The sequence below is a fragment of the Sus scrofa genome, chromosome 13, assembly GCF_000003025.6.
Source record: "Sus scrofa isolate TJ Tabasco breed Duroc chromosome 13, Sscrofa11.1, whole genome shotgun sequence".
Taxonomy (NCBI): Eukaryota; Metazoa; Chordata; class Mammalia; order Artiodactyla; family Suidae; genus Sus; species Sus scrofa.
Window position 1 is genome coordinate 89,313,829 of NC_010455.5, and position 19,987 is coordinate 89,333,815.

A 19,987-nucleotide genomic window follows, 5' to 3' on the forward strand; every position below is an offset into this window, starting at 1 on the left:
TGTATTACCAAGAATTATTAAATAAAATATTATAAGCATCTCTGAGAAGTGTCATTTTATTGAATGACTGTTTTAAAATTTTATGTCTAAACCTGAACTATAAAAACTTTATAATTAAACTACAACTATTTGCTTGCCATGTAATTCAGATCTAACATAAAATGATTAGTAATTCCAATATAAAAATAAGATATTTTATTTAAAAATAAAAGCTTAAAAGCTACCATACCAATAACACATAAAGGATATATTTCTTGTGCATTTTTCTTAAATATAAACATTATTTTCCATAGCTTAATTTATAATTAGCAACACAGAAATAAATCTCTGTCAATTTTAAAGCAGTGTAAAGCAGCAGTTTACAGAGTGCTGTCCACAGGTCCTAGAAGTTCTCCAGGACCCTTTCAGGAGTATGTGCTGTCAAAACTATTTTAGTAATACTACTGGGACTTCATTTGTGTTGATATATGAAGTAATTCCACAAAAGCAACGGTGGGTAAAACTGCTGCTGCCTTAGAATGAAACAGAGCTGTTGGCACTACATTGTACCAGTGGTCATTATATTTGGAACCATCACATAAGTAAAAAACAAAGTTTCACTTTAAGAATGTTCTTGATGAAGCAGTACACATTCATTTATCAAATCTTACCTCTTAAGTACATCTTTTGAATATTTTGTATCACAAGATAAGAGGTATAGAAAATACTTCTTTTGCACAACAAAATATGAAGGTTATCTAGAGCAAAGTCCCTTGAGACTAAACTGAAGTTCAACTAGCTACCATGCATCATCATGCATTATCACTTCCAAGTATTAACCTTGTAACTGAAAGAACTGACAACTAGTTATTTATGACTGAGTGCCAGACATTTTCTTGAAAAATGAATAAAGTGAGCCTATCAACTCCAAGGAAAACTGACAGTATTTGTTGCTAATGATAAAATTTGAGCTTTCAAGTAAAAATTGAATATTAGAAAACTTGTATCCAATGCTGAAAGCACAGAAGCTTCCCAAATGTAAATATCTTTCTTTTTTTTTTTTTTTTTTTTTTGCCTTTTCTAGGACCGCTCCCACGGCATATGGAGGTTCCCAGGCTAGAGGTCTAATCAGAGCTGTAGCTGCCGGCCTAAGCCACAGCCACAGCAACGCTGGACCCTTAACCCACTGAGCAAGGCCAGGGATCGGACCCGCAACCTCATGGTTCCTAGTTGGCCAGGGATCGAACCCGCAACCTCATGGTTCCTAGTTGGATTCGTTAACCACTGTGCCACGACAGGAACTCCGTAAATATCTTTCTAATAAGATCAGCGGTAGTATCAATGAATGTAAATTCTTTAATACTGCATAATGAAATGCATCAACATTTGGCATTTCTGTGTAACTCGGAGAACCAATCTTTTCCAAATGAGCAATACTTTGTTACAAAATCATGCATGGGTAAAATATCCACTCAATGTGCCAGCTACACTAGTGGATATTAATGGAACAAAGTATAAAAAGTTCACTGATAAGATTTTTAGGTTCTAAGTTATAACTATTAACCTTTAATAAATTAATACTTGTTTAATCTTATCGTTGTATCTAGTTATCTAAAAAAGCTATTAAAATACTCCCTTTTACAACTGGATAGCTGTGTGAGGACTAATTTTCTTTATATACTTCAACCAAAATAACATATTATAACAGTATGAATGAAAAAACAGATTATAATTTAGCTGTCAACTATCAGGCCAGACATTAAAGAAATCTGCAAAAATGAGGAGTTCCTGTCATGGCTCAGCAGTAACAAACCAGACTAGTATCCATGAGGATGTGGGTTTCATCTCTGGCCTTGCTCAGCAGGTTAAGGATCCGGTGTTGCCATGAGCTGTAAAGTGGGTCACAGATGCACCTTGGATCCTATGTAGCTGTGGTGTAGGCCAGCAGCTATAGCTCTGATTCGACCCCTAGCCTGGGAATTTCTATAGGCATGGGTGTAGCCCTAAAAAAAAAAAACCAAAAAATCTGCAAAAATGTCAAATGTAAATGCCAGCCTTATCAAAACTGCTTTTCTTTTAGAGTACTTTTCATTTTAAATACGCTATTTCTGTTTACAAGTAATGAGTTTTGTTAACTATTATTTTAAAAACAATCAGAAAAATTTAATATCTAAATCATAAATATTAAGACATATTAATATAGAAAACTCACAAAAACAAAAGCTCTTTGAGATCCTCAATAATTTTCAAGAATGTAAAGCGTTGCTGAGACCAAAAAGAATAAAAACTGCTGGTGTAAGGAATCATATCTTCCTATTAGAAAGCCCGTGAGGAATTCCTGTTGTGGCTCAGCACGTTAAGGACCCAACATTGTCTCTGTGAGAATGCGGGTTCGATTGCTGGCCTCAGTCAGTGGGTTAAGGATCTGGTATAGCCATAAGCTGCAGAGTTAGTTGCATATGCGGTTTGGATCTGGTGTAGCTGGGGCTGTGGCATGGGACCCAGCTGCAGCTCTGATTCAACCCCTGGCCTAAGAACTTCCGTATGCTGCAGGTGCAGCTGTAAAAAGAAAAAAAAAAAAAATGAAAGATAAGCTACCTTGAAATTCAAAAGAAAATTCAGAAATGTATGTTCTTATCATTACTAATTACTTTAACTGTACTTTAGGCAAATGAACCAAAAGAAAAAAAAAAAAAGCTTAGCATTAGTTTAAGTAAAAACCATGAGAGAAACTATATTCTAATCCCAACTGGCACCAACATCTTCCCATCTATATCTACTTCAAAAATTACTTTCTATAAAATCATAGTTACAAGGAAAATGTTATTAACTCAAGAAAAAATAAAATTACCAAACCCATATCATCAGCTAAAATTCCTCCATGAACATTTTCTGGTCGGTCCTTCTCAGAAAAATTAGTTATTGTGTTATAGTATAAGTCACTTCGCTGTTCCCAGAACGGTGGAAGTTCTTTACTATTTTCCCGTGAAACCATCCAAGCTAAAGCTTGTTTTTGATGTGGAAGTAATGGTGTTTCAACAGCCTATAAATAAAGGAAATATCATAAACAGAAATACAATAAACCTTTTCTTTTTCCCCATGCAGAATCTAGAAAACAATTGATCTTGTCATAAAAATGTATAGATTAACGGAGTTCCCCTATGATGTAGCAGATTACGGATCTGGCGTTGTTACTGCTGTGACTCAGATCCCTGCTGTGGGTTTGATCCCTGGCTCTGGAACTTCCACATGGCCATGGGCACGGCCAAAAAAATTTAATGTATAGATTAACACTGTATCTTAAAATCCAAATATTTTTAAATAGAAAGCATTGGCTCAATACCTCAGCTGGTTCCATTTCATGAGTTTTATCATCTTCTTTTAAATCTTCAAACAATTTGTCAAATTCTGTCTTAAGCTACAACAAAGAACAACAAGAAACATTATGAAGCAAACCAATTAAAATAATAATTGCATGTAATTCAGAGATTTCAAATCATTTAATTAACCAAAAGAGATGAATACCAAAAGGTATGTAAAATAAATTATTTGTGATAATACACTGCTCGATAAAGGCAGAATAAATAGGTCCTGTAACTGTTACAGTCAAAGGAATACAGAATGGAGTTTTAAGTCCTGAGTTTCAGTCACAGCTCTGTCACAAATAACCTATATATAACTTTGGGCAAAATACTTTACCTTTACGGCCCTGTTATCTTATGCCTACAAAATGAGTATCTCTAAAGTTTAGAGTATTTCTAAAGTTTCTTTTGTCATTTAAATTATGTGATTCTATTAACTGTATTCAAACCATTTTGGCAGATCCTACCATGTATATTTGACTTTTTCAAGTAAATGACATCTCACTTAGTATTACTGCAATCATCCTGCTATGTGCTGAAAAACATTAGGATAATTTCAATCTTATGCTAATTTGATCTAGTTGGTTCTTTAATTTGATTTACTCCAATTTTATAATAACATATATATGCTAAAATTACTTTTGTAAATTGGCAAATAAATACACAGCAGCAGCCCAGAACAAATCGGGCTAAGTCTAATAATTGAGGAGAGGTAATCTGGGGTTTACCCACTGGGCACAAGCTTAAGTCCTTCTAATCATGAGCAGGGAAAATACAGTAACTATAATTAGAATATAAAAAGGCTAAAAGTATGGCATTCTCATTGTGGCTCAGCAGGATAAGAAGTCAACATAACATCTGTAAGGATACGGGTTTGATCCCTAGCCTTGCTCAGTGGGTTAAAGATCCAGCATTGCCGCAAGCTGTGGCATAGGTCGCAGATGCAGCTTGGATGAAGTGCTGAGGTGGCTGTGTCGTAAGGTGGCAGCTGCAGCTCCAATTCCACCCCAGCCTGAGAACTTCCATATGCCTCAGGTGGGACAGTAAAAAGGAAAAAAAAAAAAAAAAAAGAAAAAGTTAAAAATAGAAACAAAAAATTTCAATGTAATTGGCAGACTGATATGCATTAATTTATTTTTTATCATTTATCCCCAAACTAACCTAGTATAACTGCATCCTTGATCACAAAGTAGACAAAGTAAGAAATAACTAAGGTCAAAGATTTGGAACTAATTTTTTAGTACCTCATCTGCAAAAGGAGTAGGATTCAAGCTTAAATTTTTTTTTAATTATGAACATTAAATTTCAAATAATACAAAAACATCAAGACATAGTAAAATATCCCAGCATATATAGCAATATGTGTGTTTCAATATATGTGTGAACGAATATGTGTGCACATATTCCTTAGCATTGCTTTCTTTCCATATAAGTGCTTGCAATATATACTTTACCTAAACATTTGGTAACTTATACCTCTAAAGATCACTAATACTAGCACATACATATTTATCCTATACTTTTAAATATCAATCTTCAACATTTAAAATTCACTTTTAGATTACAAAACAAAAGAGAAGTATACCTGTTCAGTTGTCATTTGTACTGCAGCGTGAACTGGCATACTATAGCTTGGTCCAGCTCTTCCAGAGCCCCAACCACTTTCCAAACTGAATCCTAAAGCTATAATTTACAAAATGAAAAGAATAAAATCACCAAACAAAATAAATTATCTTTAAGTAAATAGCTTTTAAAGCTTACGTAAAGCTGAATTTAAAATTCCCTTAATATAATTTTTGAAAAATTTGTTTTCTTTTTGCTTTCTGGGGCCACACCTACGGCGTATGAAGTTCCCAGGCTAGGGGTGGAATCAGAGATGCAGTCATCAGCCTAAGCCACAGCCACAGCAATGCAGGATCCAAGCTATGTCTGCAATCTACACCACAGCTCACGGCAATGATGGATCCTTAACCCACTGAGCAAGGCCAGGTATCAAACCTGTGTCTTCGTGGATACTAGCAAGGTTCATAACCCACTGAGCCACAACAGGAACTCCCTAAAAAATTTAAAAGCATATACATCTTCTAAATCATTCAAAAAATACATTAAAATAATTCCGCAGGGTTTCAACAACTCTTGCAAAACAAATTAATATTTTTCTTTCTCTAGTGGGAGATTCTTTTTGTCTGTAATTTATTAAAGAGAATAGTTAAAATCAGCGGTTTCTAGATATTATCATTGGGAGAAATTAGGAGAGGGATCTCCTTGTACATTTTTCTGTGTATCTATGCAACTATAATCTATAGTTATTTCAAAATAAAGAGGAAAAATTTTGAAGGATTTGTTTTAAAAGATTCCTGAAAAAAAGAACTTGGAGCCTTTAGCACCAATTGGTTCAGCCAACCAAATTCAAAGTATTATTTAAGAGAATAAAGATTTTACAATTCCCATACCTTATGATACCAAAATAATAGGTTAAATCCTAAACTTACTTTTTGGTGCAGGACCCAATTTAAATCCATGTTTCTTCAACTGATCTAAAACCGCTTTTTTATTTTCTTCTTTTCCCCAAAAAGTCATATGTAGAGGCATGGTAAAAGCATTATTTGCACCAAAAGGAACTACCCTATTGTAATTCAAAGGAAAAGAAAATTAGAAGTTATTTTTTACATTTAAGTCCATTTAGAATCTGCTAAATAATTGTCACATTCAAATTTTGCATGCAAACAAAATAGAAAGAACTGGGCAGACTAGAAAGACAGAAAAAGGACATGGACTAGGACCAGCAACAATGAGAAGAAACAGATGGATTTTAGGACCAGAATGCCAGAAAAAATGGAGATGACATAAAAGTGTTTAAAAATATAGAGAGCATATTACAAAGATCATAAGATAAGTAAGATGGTAAGTTTAACTGAGAAGGTAGAGCTTTCACTAACAGAACCACCGAGTGCAGAAATCCACTCTGGGAGAATGAGGAATAATTTTCAAGAACTATTTCTGATCCAGGATTCACTAAAAGTTTACTCTCAGTAGCTGAAAAACTTGAACTGAGCACTGCTGAGTGCTCAGTTCTAAGTAACAAAAGCCAAGGGGCTCCAAGTGACAAGTACTGCTGAGTATTTCTCCTCAAAACTCACATTTTAATATCCTAAACACCCTATATTTAAATTGAGATCACAAACACAAATGCATGAAAGAGAAAACATAACCAAAGAGACAAAGTTTTAAAAAAGGAACAGGTGGTACAACTAAAAGGTATATACCTAGTTAATGCAACTGCTGCTACTCAGCTCCAGTCAACTGATGTTATATGGAAATAAGTATCCTGCATTACCAGATCATCCATTTGTCAAGAGAAATCTTTGCAAATAGATGTATAACATGTAAAATATCCAGATATTTAAATATTGGAAATAAATGAAAAAACATTTAAACACTGTGTAGACAAAGTATGTATAAAATGTAAAATATCCAGATACTCAAATATTGGAAATAAATGAAAAAACATTTAAACATTGTGTAGACAAAAATCACACTCATCTACACCTCATCACAAGCTATCAGCTTACAACCTCTGATCTAAATAAGCACTTCCAGATTTCCCAAATCAATGCACCAAAAGGTTTTTTTAAAAGGATTTTTTCTTAAAAGATGGTATGGACTAATATTTGAACCAAAGTCTATTTTTCTCCATGATGATAATCTACCAGGAAAGTGAGAGAATAGCTTATTTGATGGATTAGGGTAGTGGAGGCAGATGAAAGAAGAATTAAAACATTCACTGAAACATGCTAAAGGCATAGTGACAAAAATTTTCAGGGAAACTATGCATACCCCTAAATTCAAAGATCACTACAACTATAAAACTAAACTCCAAAAGCTCATTACCCTTCAACTTGTGCCAATTTGTTGTCCATGATATAGGCCAAAGCAGCTGCAAGATCTTTCTTTAAATGGCCAACCTGATTTCCATTCACATTGTTTACTTTAATTGCATTCTTATCATAGGGGTTATTAGGCTCTCGTTGTAATGCAACCATTTCATTATTATTAACCTAATAAAAATAATAAGCAGATATTATTATAAATAATAAACATATAATGACAGTTTTCTTCATACTTTATCTGGGATTTTCATTCATTTTTAATGCTTAATGAATAACACCACATATAGGAAATGTACATTTTCTTGGACTCCAATTTCTATAGAAATATTAAAGAATATATCTTATGATTCTTTTTTTTTGGCCTTTTTTTTTTTAGGGCCGCATCCACAGCATATGAAGGTTCCCAGGCTAGGGGTCAAATCAGAGCTACAAATGCCAGCCTATGCCTCCGCCACAGCAACACAGGATATGAGCTATATCTGCAACCTACAGCACAGCTCACGGCCATGCCAGATCCTTAACCCATTGAGGGAGGCCAGGGATTGAAAGCACATCCTCATGGATCCTAGTTGTGTTCGTTAACTGCTGAGCCACGAAGGGAACTCCTACTATGATTTTTTTATAGTATTTTCCAGGTTACGTTCATTGGTAAGTTAAAAATCCTTGGTAATATAGAAGATACAATCAAAACTAAGAGATTCATACTATTTAAAATTTTCAACATTATAACTTCTGAAAACAGGTAATCTCTTGAGCTTGCCATGTGCCAAACATTATTCTAAGCATATTACATAGATAGACTATTAAAGATTGTCATAACTCTATTGGTAGGTACTATTATCTCCATTTTACAAATGAGGACACTAAAGGACAGAAAAGTTAAGTAACTTGACCAAAGTCATAAAGCTAATGAAGTAGCAGAGCTAGGATCTGAACCCAGGCAGGCTGGTTCCTAAGCCTAAATTCTCCAGAATCTGTAAAGGGTAAAAAGGCATTAATTATAAGTTGGAATGGAACAGGAATAAGAAAACCCATCCAGCCTTCAACTCATATCATTATCTAATTCCATTTGATTAAAAACTGCCTAAGGGTGACATAACTGAAAGTGAAGAGTAAAGGCTTCCAAAAATTTTCTCTTCCATAAAAGCAATGAAAAAACTGGCAAAAATTGTCAGAATCAACTTTTTCAGAAGTCTGGAAACTAACCAAAGAATTGCAGAAACCCAGACTTTCTTTTTCCTTCTTTTTATGACCATACCTGCAGCATATGGAAGTTCCCAGGCTAGAGGTCAAACTGGAGCAGCAGCTGAGGCCTATGCCAGGGCCACAGCAACAGCGGATCCAAGCCGCCTCTGCAACCTAGGCTTCAGCTTGTGGCATTGCCAGATCCTTAACCCACTGAGCAAGGCCAAGGATTGAACCTGAATCCTCATAGAGACAACATCCGGTCCTTGAACTACAATGGGACTCCCCTGGGTAGTCTTAATTCAAGAAAATAGCTAAGTATCATTGCCTCAGTCCTATCTAGCTCTTGGCTACACAATAGCTTTTAAAAATAACAACCTGCTGGAGTCCCCTAGTAGCTCAACAGGTTAAGGATTTGGTGTTGTCACTGCTGTGACACGGGTTCAATTCCTGGTCCGGGAACTTCCACACGCTGCAGGCACAGCCAAAATTAAATAAGTAAATAAACAAATGAATGAATTAATGAATAAAACAACCTGGAATTCTTGGTACAGCCTGGCAGTTATCAGAGGAAGCACACTGGAGCAAAATCTTTCAAAATTCATTCCTACTGAATTGTCATTTTGCCACTATTTGTCACTATAGTGGTTTCCTAGAGGAACCCCACCTATAAAGTATTTCTATTTGACCTGTGAGCTTACCCAATACAAAAAACCTTCTCCCTTAGGTGGGTGTTTGTCAAAAACAATTTTATAGGCAGTGAGTAATAGCTAAGGCAAACAAAACAATAAGGGCTTAAAAGGAAAAGCTGGAGAAAAGATGGCCAAAGGGGCTTTGAAAAGCTCCAACATATTCTTGGGAATCTAGAAGGGCAAATGTAAGCACAGGGTTATATGCATGCCCAGGGCTGTGTGTACACTCAGGAAAGGACGTGAGAAGGCCTTAAGTTTTCACCTCTGGCTGAACTTGAGGCTCTGAACAGACAGGAAATAAAGGTTAAGGGAGAGTTGTCAACTACCTGTCTTGAAAGAGTGCCCCAAATGCACACAGATCCTCTCAAGTAAAGAATGGAAAACTTACTGGCTCTAGTACAGTCATTAGCTGGCCACTAAGCTAACCAAATATAGACATCAGTAGCCAGACCAAAAAAAAAAAAGAATAGATTTTAGGAGTTCCTTTGGTGGTACAGCAGGTTAAAGATCTGGCATTGTCACTACTGTGGCTCAACTATGGTATGGGTTCAATCCCAGCCCCAGAATTTCTGTATGCCGCTGGCATGACCAAAAAACAAACAAAAAAGAATGGACTTTACAAGGTTAATTTAGAAAAGTTACTAAACAAACAACAATTAGCAAAATCAACAACAACAAACCTTGGAAAGAAAGGAACAATGATGGAAGAGGGTAGAACACGATGGAAGATAGTATGAGAAAAAGAACATGTGCATGTGCGTGTGCGTGTGTGTGTGTGTAAAACCAGATCACTATGCTGTGCAGCAGAAATTAACACACACTATAAATCAACTATAATTTTTTAAAAAACAAAAATAAACTGACAATCTCGATTATGCTTTTGGGTAGAAAAAAAATTTTGTTAAAATTAAAAAAAAAAAGAATCTGATTTCTAGAGCTGCCACATTATTAAGTCAACTATGGTCAACTAATCTCTGACACAGGAGGTAAGAACAAACAGTGGAGGAAAGACAGTCTCTTCAATAAGTGGTACTGGGAAAACTGCACAGCCACATGTAAAAGAATGAAATTAGAACATTCTCTAATACCATATATAAAAATAAACTCAAAATGGATTAAAGACCTAAATGCAAGGCCAGATACTATAAAAATCCTAGAGGAAAACATAGGCAGAATGCTCTTTGACATAAATCACAGCAACACTCTATCTGATCCACCTCCCAGAATAAGCACAATAAAAATAAAAATAAACAAATGCGACCAAATTAAATTCAAAAGCTTCTGCACAGCAAAAGAAACCATTAAAAAAATGAAAAGACAACCCATAGAATGGGAGAAAATCTTTGCAAATGATGCAACAGACAAGGGCCTAATCTCCAAAATATATAACAACTCAACAGCAAAAAAAACAAACAACCCATTCAAAAAATGGGCAGAAGACCAAATAGACAATTCTCCAAAGAAGACATATGTATGGCCAATAAGCACATGAAAAAATACTAGAGAAACGGAAACCATAACTATAATGAGGTACCACCTCACAGCCATCAGAATGGCTATCATTAAATCTACAAAAACAAAAGCTGGAGAGGGTGTGGAGAAAAGGGAACCCTCCTGAACTGTTGGTGGAAATGTAAATTGGTACAACCACTATGGAAAACAGTATGGCAGTTCCTCAGAAAACTAAATGTAGAACTACCATATGATACAGCAATCCTATTCCTGGACATATATCCAGACAAGACATTCATTCAAAAAGATACATGCACTCCTATGCTCACTGCAGAACTATGCACAATAGCCCAGACATGGAAACAACCTAAATGTCTATCAACAGATGAATGGATAAAGAAGATATGGTACAGAGATATACATTGGAATACTACTCAGCCATAAAAAAGAACAAAATAATGCCATCTGCTGCAACAAGGATGCAACTAGATTCTCATACTAAGTAAGTCAGAAAGACAAAGACAAATACCATATGATATCACCTACATGTGGAATATAATATGGCACAAATGATCCTGTTTACAAAACAGAAACAGATCACAGCACTGGAGAGCAGACTTGTGGTTGCCAGGGGAAGGGAGGAGGGAGTAGGATGGCTGGGGAGTTCTGGGGTTGGTAGATGCAAACTATTACATTTAGAATGGATAAGCAATGGGGTCCTCCTATACAGCACAAGGAACTATGTCCAGTCTCTTGGGTTAGAACATAATGGAAGACAGTGTAAGAAAAGAATGTATATATACGTATGACTGGGTCACTTTGCTGTACAGCGGAAATTGAAGGAACATTGTAAATCAGTTACACTTCAATAAAAAAAAAAATTTTAAGTTAGTCAACTTTTTAACAACAACAACAAAAAGAAATGCAAAGAAACAAGAAAGTACAGTTCATGCATGGAAGAAGTAAGCTATCAATCATCTATCCCTAAGGAAGCACAGATGTTTGACTTACAAGAAAAATTTCAAGTTCTAAATTTAAGTATGTTCAAAAATCTAAAGCAAACCATATCTAAAAAACTAAAGGATCAGGGATCCAGTGTAGCTATGAGTTGTGGTATAGGTTGCAGATGCAGCTCAGATCCCTTGTTGCTGTGACTGTGGTGTAGGCTGGCAGCTGTGGCTCCGATTCAGTCCCTAGCCTGGGAACTTCCATATGCTGCAGCTGTGCTCCTATTAAGCCAAATAAATAAATAAAATTTTAAAAATTTAAAAATAAAGGAAAGAATGAAAACTGTCTCATCAAATAGAAATTCTGGAGTCAATAAAGTACAAAGTTAACCAAAGTCTAAAATTCACTAGAGAGGCTCAAACAGCAGATATGAGCAGGCAGAAGAATCAATCAATGAAGTTTAAGATAGATAAACTGACACTACCACCTCTGAAGAACATTTAAAGAGTGAGGATCAGAAAGAAAAAAGAATGAAAGGGATTTCCCACTGTGTTGCAATGGAATTGGCAGCATCTCTGGAGTGCTGGGATGCAAGTTTGATTCCCAGCCTGGCACAATGGGTTAAAGGATCTGGTGTTGCTGCAGCTGCAGCACAGACTGCAACTGTGGCTCGGATCTGATCCCCAGCCTGGAAACTCCATATGCCTAGGGGGAGCCAAAACAGAAAAAGAAAAAAAAAAATGAAGTAACATCAACCAGTCCTGTGGAATGACAGCAAGGATACCAACATACACATAATGAGAATCTCAGAAGGAAAGGATAAAAGGAGGTAGAGAGAACATTAGAAGAAATAATAGCTGAAAACTTCAAAAATTTAATGAAAAAAAATCAATCTACATATTTAAGGAGCTTATCAAACTCCAAGTTAAAAAAAACTCAGAGATTCAAACCCAAACACATCAGAATCGAACTGTGGAAAGAACACTGAAGAAACAGAATTCATACAGGGATTCTCACTAAGATTAACATCTGGGAGTTCCCGTCATGGCACAGCTGAAAGGAATCCGACTAGGAACCAAAAGGTTTCAGGTTCAATCCCTGGCCTTACTCAGTGGGTTAAGGATGCAGCATTGCCGTGAGCTGTGGTGTAGGTCGCAGATGTGGCTTGGACCTGGTGTTGCTGTGGCACAGGCCAGAAGCTATAGCTCCGATTAGACCCCTAGCCTGGGAACCTCCATATGCCTCAAGTGTGGCCCTAGAAAGACCAAAAAAAAAGACACACACACAAAAACTAATATCTGATTTCTCATCATAAACCATGAAAGCAAGAATACAGTAGGATAATTTTCAAAGTGCTAAATGAAAGAAATTTCAACTAAGAATTCTACATCTTGCATAACTATCATTCAAAGATAAAAAAGAAATTAAGATACTCCCAGATTAACAGAAACAGAGTGAATCTATCACTAGCCAACCTGCCCTACAAGAAATATTAAAAGCAGACCTTCAGGCTGAAATCAAAGGCACTAAACAGTTAACTTGAATCTACATAAAGAAATTTTTAAAAAAAGAAATAAAGAGCACAGTATGAAACTTTTGGTTGTAACTTTTTCTTCCTATCTAACCTAAAAGGATATAAAACAATCATTATATATCTATGTTGATGAACATACAACATATAGAAAATAGAATTAATCTATATGACAACAGCACAAAGGAGTGGGGAGGAAAACAATGGAACTATCTAAAAGCAAATTTTTTATAAATAATTGAGATTAAGAAATAGTTTGGCGCTAATCCAAACTAGATTCTTATGAATTAAGATGTTAATTGTAATTCCCAGGGCAATTACTAAGAAAACAAAATGTATAATATATAATATATACAGTACATATATAACAAAATACATAGTAAAAGAAATTACGAGGGAACTATTGCGGTACACTAGAAAACATTTAACAGAAAAGAAAGAAGTAATGAAGGCCAAACCCAAGGGACACATTGTAAGATTCCATTTATATGAAATGGCTAAAGTAGGTAAATCCATAGAAACCTACTGTAGAACGGTTATAAATTAATGGATGCCATAGGTTAAGGGCAAGGAGCAACATGCACTGATTACTACTGTAGACAGGGTTTTTGCAAATGATGAAAATGTTCTGGAACTAGACAATGGGTTTTGCAATCTTGTGAATATCTTTAAGAAAACACTGAATTGTACAATTAAAAATGGTAAATTTTATGGTGTATGAATTGCCTCAATTTTTTAACTGCCTGAAAAATAAACCAAAAAGCTGCTTTAAACCTCTCCCAGCATGTCTACTGACCCAAGAGACTAAAGGCCTTACCAACCAGAACATTAAATATTCCTCTCTAACTCTTTGAGGATATTCTGTGACACATAGCTCTGTCCTCATCTTTTTTTTTTTTTTTTTTTTTTTTTTTGTCTTTTGGCTGTGCCTGCAACATGTGGAAGTTCCCAGGCCAGGGATAGAACTCATGCCACAGCAATGACCTGAGCTGCTGCAGTGACAATGCTGGATCATTAACTTGCTGCATCATAAGATAACCCCAGACATAGCTCTGTTCTCCACTGGCCCCCTGCCCCTGTGCCACTGCTTATAACATGATCTCTTTAAACCAGATTATGCAAATTCCAGAAAATATATAACCAAAAACGGAGGGCAAAATATGGAGACTATAAAAACATGATCCAAGTACAAGACAAAAAAGGACATGTTAAAAAAAAAAAGATTAAGATGACAAGTAGAATTAGAACTAATTATAACTGTATTCTTAGAATAGAAAATAATCTACTTTATCATAAAAAAAGACTTTGATGGGTAAAGAAATAAAAAATTTAAACATGAGCAAATTGAAAACACTTCTAAAATGTTAAAAAATGAACAATGCCAATACCATGTAACAAAATTTAGGAGATATACCCAATGTTTACATTGGAAGAATGTTTACAAGATAAAAAGCTTTTATTAAAATTAAAATTAAGTGTTCAAATCAAGAATCCAAAAACGAAATAAAATGGACCTAAGGAAAATGGAATAACGGAACATAAAAATCAATGAACATAGATGATGATAAAAAAAATACCCCAGGGAGTTCCCATTGTGGCTCAGTGGCAACAAACCTGACTAGTATCCATGAGGATGCCAGTTCAATCCCTTCTATCTATCTATCTATATATATGAAAGAAATAGGAGTTCCCATTGTGGCACAGTAGAAACGAATCTGACTTGGAACCATGAGGTTGTGGGTTCGATCCTTGACCTCGCTCAGATCTGTTGTGGCTGTGGCTGTGGCTCCGATTTGACCCCTAGTCTGGGAAACTTCATATGCTGCGGATGTGGCCCTAAAATGCAAAAAAAAAAAAAAAAAAAAAAAAGGAAAGGATATCCATTTGGAGTTCCCGTCGTGGCGCAGTGGTTAACGAATCTGACTAGCAACCATGAGGTTGCGGATTCGATCCCTGCCCTTGCTCAGTGGGTTAACGATCCGGCGTTGCCGTGAGCTGTGGTGTAGGTTGCAGATGCGACTCGGATCCCGCGTTGCTGTGGCTCTGGCGTAGGCCGGTGGCTACAGCTCCAATTCGACCCCTAGCCTGGGAACCTCCATATGCCGCGGGAGCGGCCCAAGAAACAGCAACAACAACAACAACAACAAAAAAAAAAAAAAAAAAAAAAAATACCCCAGGGAGTTCCCATTGCGGCTCAGTGGCAACAAACTTGACTAGTATCCATGAGGATGCCAGTTCAATCCCTTCTATCTATCTATCTATATATATGAAAGAAATAAACAAAAAGGTCCTACTGTATAGCACACAGAACTATATCCATTCTCCTGGAATAGACCATGAAGGAAAAGAATATTAAAAAAGAATGTATATACACATATGACTGAGTTGCTTTGCTGCACAGAAGAAAGTGGCACAATACTGTAAATCAACTATATTTTTAAATTCTGAAATAGAAGAAAATTAAGTTACAGAACAGTCAACACTAAGACATCACCAAATGAAACTACTGGACTTTCAACATAAGCGAAATAATCTTCAGTTATCCAAGCAAGGTAAGTCCGATTCACTTATGTAGGAGAGAATCACATTGGCATCAGAATTTTCACCAGCAATATTTTATACAATATCAACATATCATGGAGATGGAGTTCCCATTGTAGCTCAGGGGAAACAAATCTGATTAGCATCCATGAGGATGCAGGTTTGATCCCTGGCCCTGCAAAGGATCTGGCATTGCTGTGAGCTGTGGTATAGGTCGCAGATGTGGCTTGGATCTAGCATTGCTGTGGCTGTGGTATAGGCCAGTGGCTACAGCTCTGATATGACCCTTAGCCTGGGAACCTCCATATGCCATGGGTGCAGCCCAAAAAAGACCAAAAAAAAAAAGATATCATGGAGAAAAAAACATGGGTCAAGGATTTTATATTCAACCTAACTGCCCTTGAAGCATAAATATCCCAATTATGAACATTTAAAAAAATCAGGAAATGGTGTTCCTTCCTAAGGATGTCCTAGACACCACATTTCAGCACATTTCAGACAATTACAAAATAATCTGAGAAATGCAGTACTATAAAGAAAATATGGGAAAATAAAACACTAAACAAATCTAGATCATAGAATTCTTTCGCAAGGTGTCTCCTTCAAAACATGCTTCAGACAATCAAAAAATGATTTGAGAAGCTTAAACATAAGAAAAATATTGAGGAATAGAAGAACTAACAAGTCCAACTTCCCATAGAACAACACATGCAGTTTCTGCAATAAATCAATGACGTGAAACAAAGGGTGACTTATGAAACATAACAACCAAAGGGATATTAACTTGTTTTGGTTCTGATTTTTAAAAAATTAATTATAAAAAGGCATTTGTAAACAATCAAGATAAGTTATTATGGATTAGTTATTAGGTGTAATAGAAACTAGTATTATTTTGTTAAATATAACAATGAGAAAGAAAATTTCTAAATTTTTTAGGTACACACTTAAATGTTGTAAAGTGATGCAGCTGGAATTTTTAGTACCAAAGAAAAAGAAAGTGATGAGCAAATGTGCAAAAAACTTGTCTAACTGCTGAATATGGATCATAAGTATATGAAAATTCATTGTATCATTCTAATTCTATGCATGTTTGAAATTTTTCATAATTAAAAAAAAAAAGTAGGAGTTCTCGTTGTGGTGCACTGGAAATGAATCTGACTAGGAACCATGAGGTTGCGGGTTCAGTCCCTAGCCTCATTCAGTGGGTTAAGGATCTGGCGCTGCTGTGAACTGTGGCATAGGTCGCAGACGTGGCTCCGATCTGGGCTTTGCTGTGGCTGTGTAGTAGGCCAGCAGCTACAACTCTCATTCGACCCCTAGCCTGGAACCACCATATGCTGCAGGTGCCCTAAAAGACGAATAAATAAATAAATAAATAAATAAAAATAAAAGTAGATATATCATCCAAATAACACAGAGCATACTAGACAACCATAACAAAGACAACTGCTTTCTCTTTGTCTCTGTTTTCTCTCTCTCACATACACAGAGCAGAAAACAGAGATACAGAAACATAAACGCAGGAAGAAAAATTGGAAATAGTTTTACTATAGAAAGGAAAAAAAGACCTAAAAGTAGACAATTCTCTTGTCTAGTACTTCCTACATTAAAAATACTAAAATGTAAAAATGTGCTGAAGGATAGGAAAGGAGAAAGCAAGAGACTTGGAAGTTATTTTGCAAATTTACCACATAGTATCTGTACTTTCTATGCAAATCATTTAACCATCCTGAGCTACCTTTACTCAGTTCTAGAAAGGGATAATAGATGTCCTACTACCTCAGAGACACTCTAGTGATCAAATGAGACCATACAGGAAACAGTGCTTTGTATATTGTGACCATGATATAAATGTAAAAGAATGTAAGTAATTAGGTATTTGTTATCTCTTCCCTAGATATATTTCAATTACTTAAATTAAGATATTTACTGCACATATCACCTTCTCACTCTTATTTTCTACATTAATAGATGACATCATATAAACTTAGTATCTAATATTATACTCACTACTCCTGTGTAATAGCGTAGTCCAACTACATGACCTCTCAAAGTACCAAATAAAACTGAATCTAGCTCTTCATCACTCGTTAGGAAGTCATCTGGAGGAATAATATCTTGGAATTCAAAACGTGGAAAGAAAGTTGGATATGAGAGGCGTGGAAAATTTCCATGGACTCCATACTGGACAGTTTGCAAGTACTTCCAAACAGGATCTCTTAAAACAAAACAAAACAAAAACAAAAAACAGGAAAACAATACAATATTTAACCAAATATTTCTCAAAGACTATACCACACTTAAAGGCCAATTGTTTTCTCACACTTCATTTCAAAAAATTAAATCTCATGTGGGAAGGGCTATATGAAGATTAATATATATAGTTCCTCTGGTTAAAGCAGGGATTAAAGTGAGTACAGGTTTCTAGAAACCCTACCTACCTGTTCAATAATGTCTCTTCTGCCCACAGGTACTCAAAGTGAAAACCCCAATAAGGGTTCACAAACCTCTTTCCTAGTGATGATCACCTATTTAAAGTAAAATGTGTGTGATGTCTGCAAATAATTATATGCCAAAATTTCAATAGAGAATGAGCTGGAAGAGACTTGCAAATAAAGGACTATCTATACATGAAGCCATTTATAACTTTACAAGTAATACATCCAACATCCATTACGTGAATTCTCCTCGAAGAGACCCCGCATTTTATTCAGGTATCCAAACCATGTCACAATGGGAAGCTGACATCAAGCCTCCCCTCCCTTGGTTTAAGGGTAACCTCAATTCCCCCATAGATAATTGGAGAGCTGTTTCTGGAACGGGTATGTAACCCAATTTGGACAATGAAGAGAGGAAGCCGGAGAGGGGGCTTTCAGGAAGCTTCTATTATCCTAAGAACGGACTGACGCTATTTCCCCAGCGCTTGGCTTGCACGTCGCGCATACTGCTTCTGGCTCCCCTGCAGATAGATATTTGCACGTCTGTGCACGCACATCAACGGTGAGCTCCTTGAGGATACGGGCTGTCTTATCCGGCCCTTTCTGCCGAGCACAATGCCGAGGGCACAGTGGGTATCTGATGAGTGTCTTGCAGGTCACAATCCCGGCCTAAGAGTGTGGCTTTGAGCCAGGCCCCCTTACAGCCCTTGACAGAAATTTCCCCAAGCCCTGGCATGAGATTCGCCTGAGGAGCCTCCCCTCGCCAGTCAAAACTGTGCATTTCTTTCTCCCGCAGCTATTAAAAGCCGCCAGCAGGACGAACACTGGCTGCACAGCTCGCACGGGTAACGCGAAGGAAACGCGGGGAAGGTCAGGTTCATCTAGGGACGCCGCCAGGCCGTTACCCCCGGTGCCCAACCCCCTCCGCCCCCTTCACCTCTTAAACATCCAGGACATGGCGCTGGGTGGGTGACGAGGGGAACGCTTGGGCGCCCGGGATCGTTCTCGAGCGGCCTCGATAAGTCTCCTTCCAGGGCCCGCGGCCGAGAAGCCGGGGACAGGTTTCTAGAGCCGCGAGCAAGAGCGCACTCCAGAAAGGTGAGACGCCGGGAGCCTAGTCAGACGTCGACGCCGACCCCTTCCAGCAACAATCTGAGAGACAAGTGACGCTTTGTGACTGGCACCGCCTACCTCCAATCCCGAGGAGGAGTTTACGCAGACGAACCAATCAGGGCACGGAGGGGTGGGCAGCTCCGCCCCGCGCAGCGATTCAAAGACTTGGGGGGCTGTCCCCGCTGCAGGGGCGGTTCCATCCGGGTTCTCCCTCAACCCCAAGCTAGTCGCGCGGGAAAGCCACGCGGCCCCAGCAGGCGGACTACGGTGCTTACGGTGTTCGCGTTTCTGATTGATTCCCCGCCTCAAGCAGAGGGCGACCACTGTCTTTTGCACTGTTTCCCTCAAGCCCTAAGCCTCAGCCCCATTCTTCAGGCTCTACCTCAGCCTACCTCGAATTTTCTCTTCATCTGATGTGACATATAGTAGGGTATTCCACTGAATAAGCTCCCGGCTTTAAGAGCCCTGGAGCTACCAACGAGATCCTGTCCTTCATCTTCTGTGGTGAACCCGTGTAGTTGCCCTTAAAATGTGCATTTTAAACCCCGCTAGCTAACCAATGAGACAGACCGGCCTCAGAGAGCATAATTGCAGTTTCGATTTATGGAGTCCCTACCCCCCACCTCTTTTTTAAGAGAAATTTTTCATTCTACTAGAGGAAAGCCATAAAATGAGATGACAGCACAAGAGCTTTATTGGTGACTGCTGGAAGTGGCCAAGTTTCCCCTGGGGGTAAGCTGCTGTCCCTGCGGGGCAGGAAGAAGTTGGTTTTCCGTGGGGAACTGTAGGGGGCACTCCCAAGGGCTCTGTCGCCCTCTTTTGAGAGTCTGAGGAGACTCAGGAGAATTCGGCTTTG

General features: G+C 37.4%; 1 protein-coding gene across 4 annotated transcripts in view; it reads right to left on the minus strand.

Moving 5' to 3' along the window:
* Window positions 1-19,192, minus strand: part of HLTF (helicase like transcription factor) — a 71,822-nt gene extending 52,630 nt beyond the window's left edge. For 2 of the 4 annotated variants that reach the window (XM_003358605.5, XM_013991989.2), the window contains exons 1-7: window positions 18,956-19,186; window positions 17,591-17,798; window positions 7,233-7,399; window positions 5,834-5,967; window positions 4,927-5,024; window positions 3,323-3,397; window positions 2,831-3,022 (exon numbers count right to left, since the gene is read on the minus strand). In XM_003358605.5, the coding sequence (XP_003358653.2) occupies window positions 2,831-3,022; window positions 3,323-3,397; window positions 4,927-5,024; window positions 5,834-5,967; window positions 7,233-7,399; window positions 17,591-17,798; window positions 18,956-18,975 (894 nt within the window). In that variant the 5' untranslated portion in view covers window positions 18,976-19,186. Of the gene's footprint in view, window positions 1-2,830; window positions 3,023-3,322; window positions 3,398-4,926; window positions 5,025-5,833; window positions 5,968-7,232; window positions 7,400-17,590; window positions 17,799-18,955 lie in introns of all 4 variants that reach the window. The other 2 variants (XM_013992040.2, XM_013992063.2) reach the window with 2 other exon arrangements.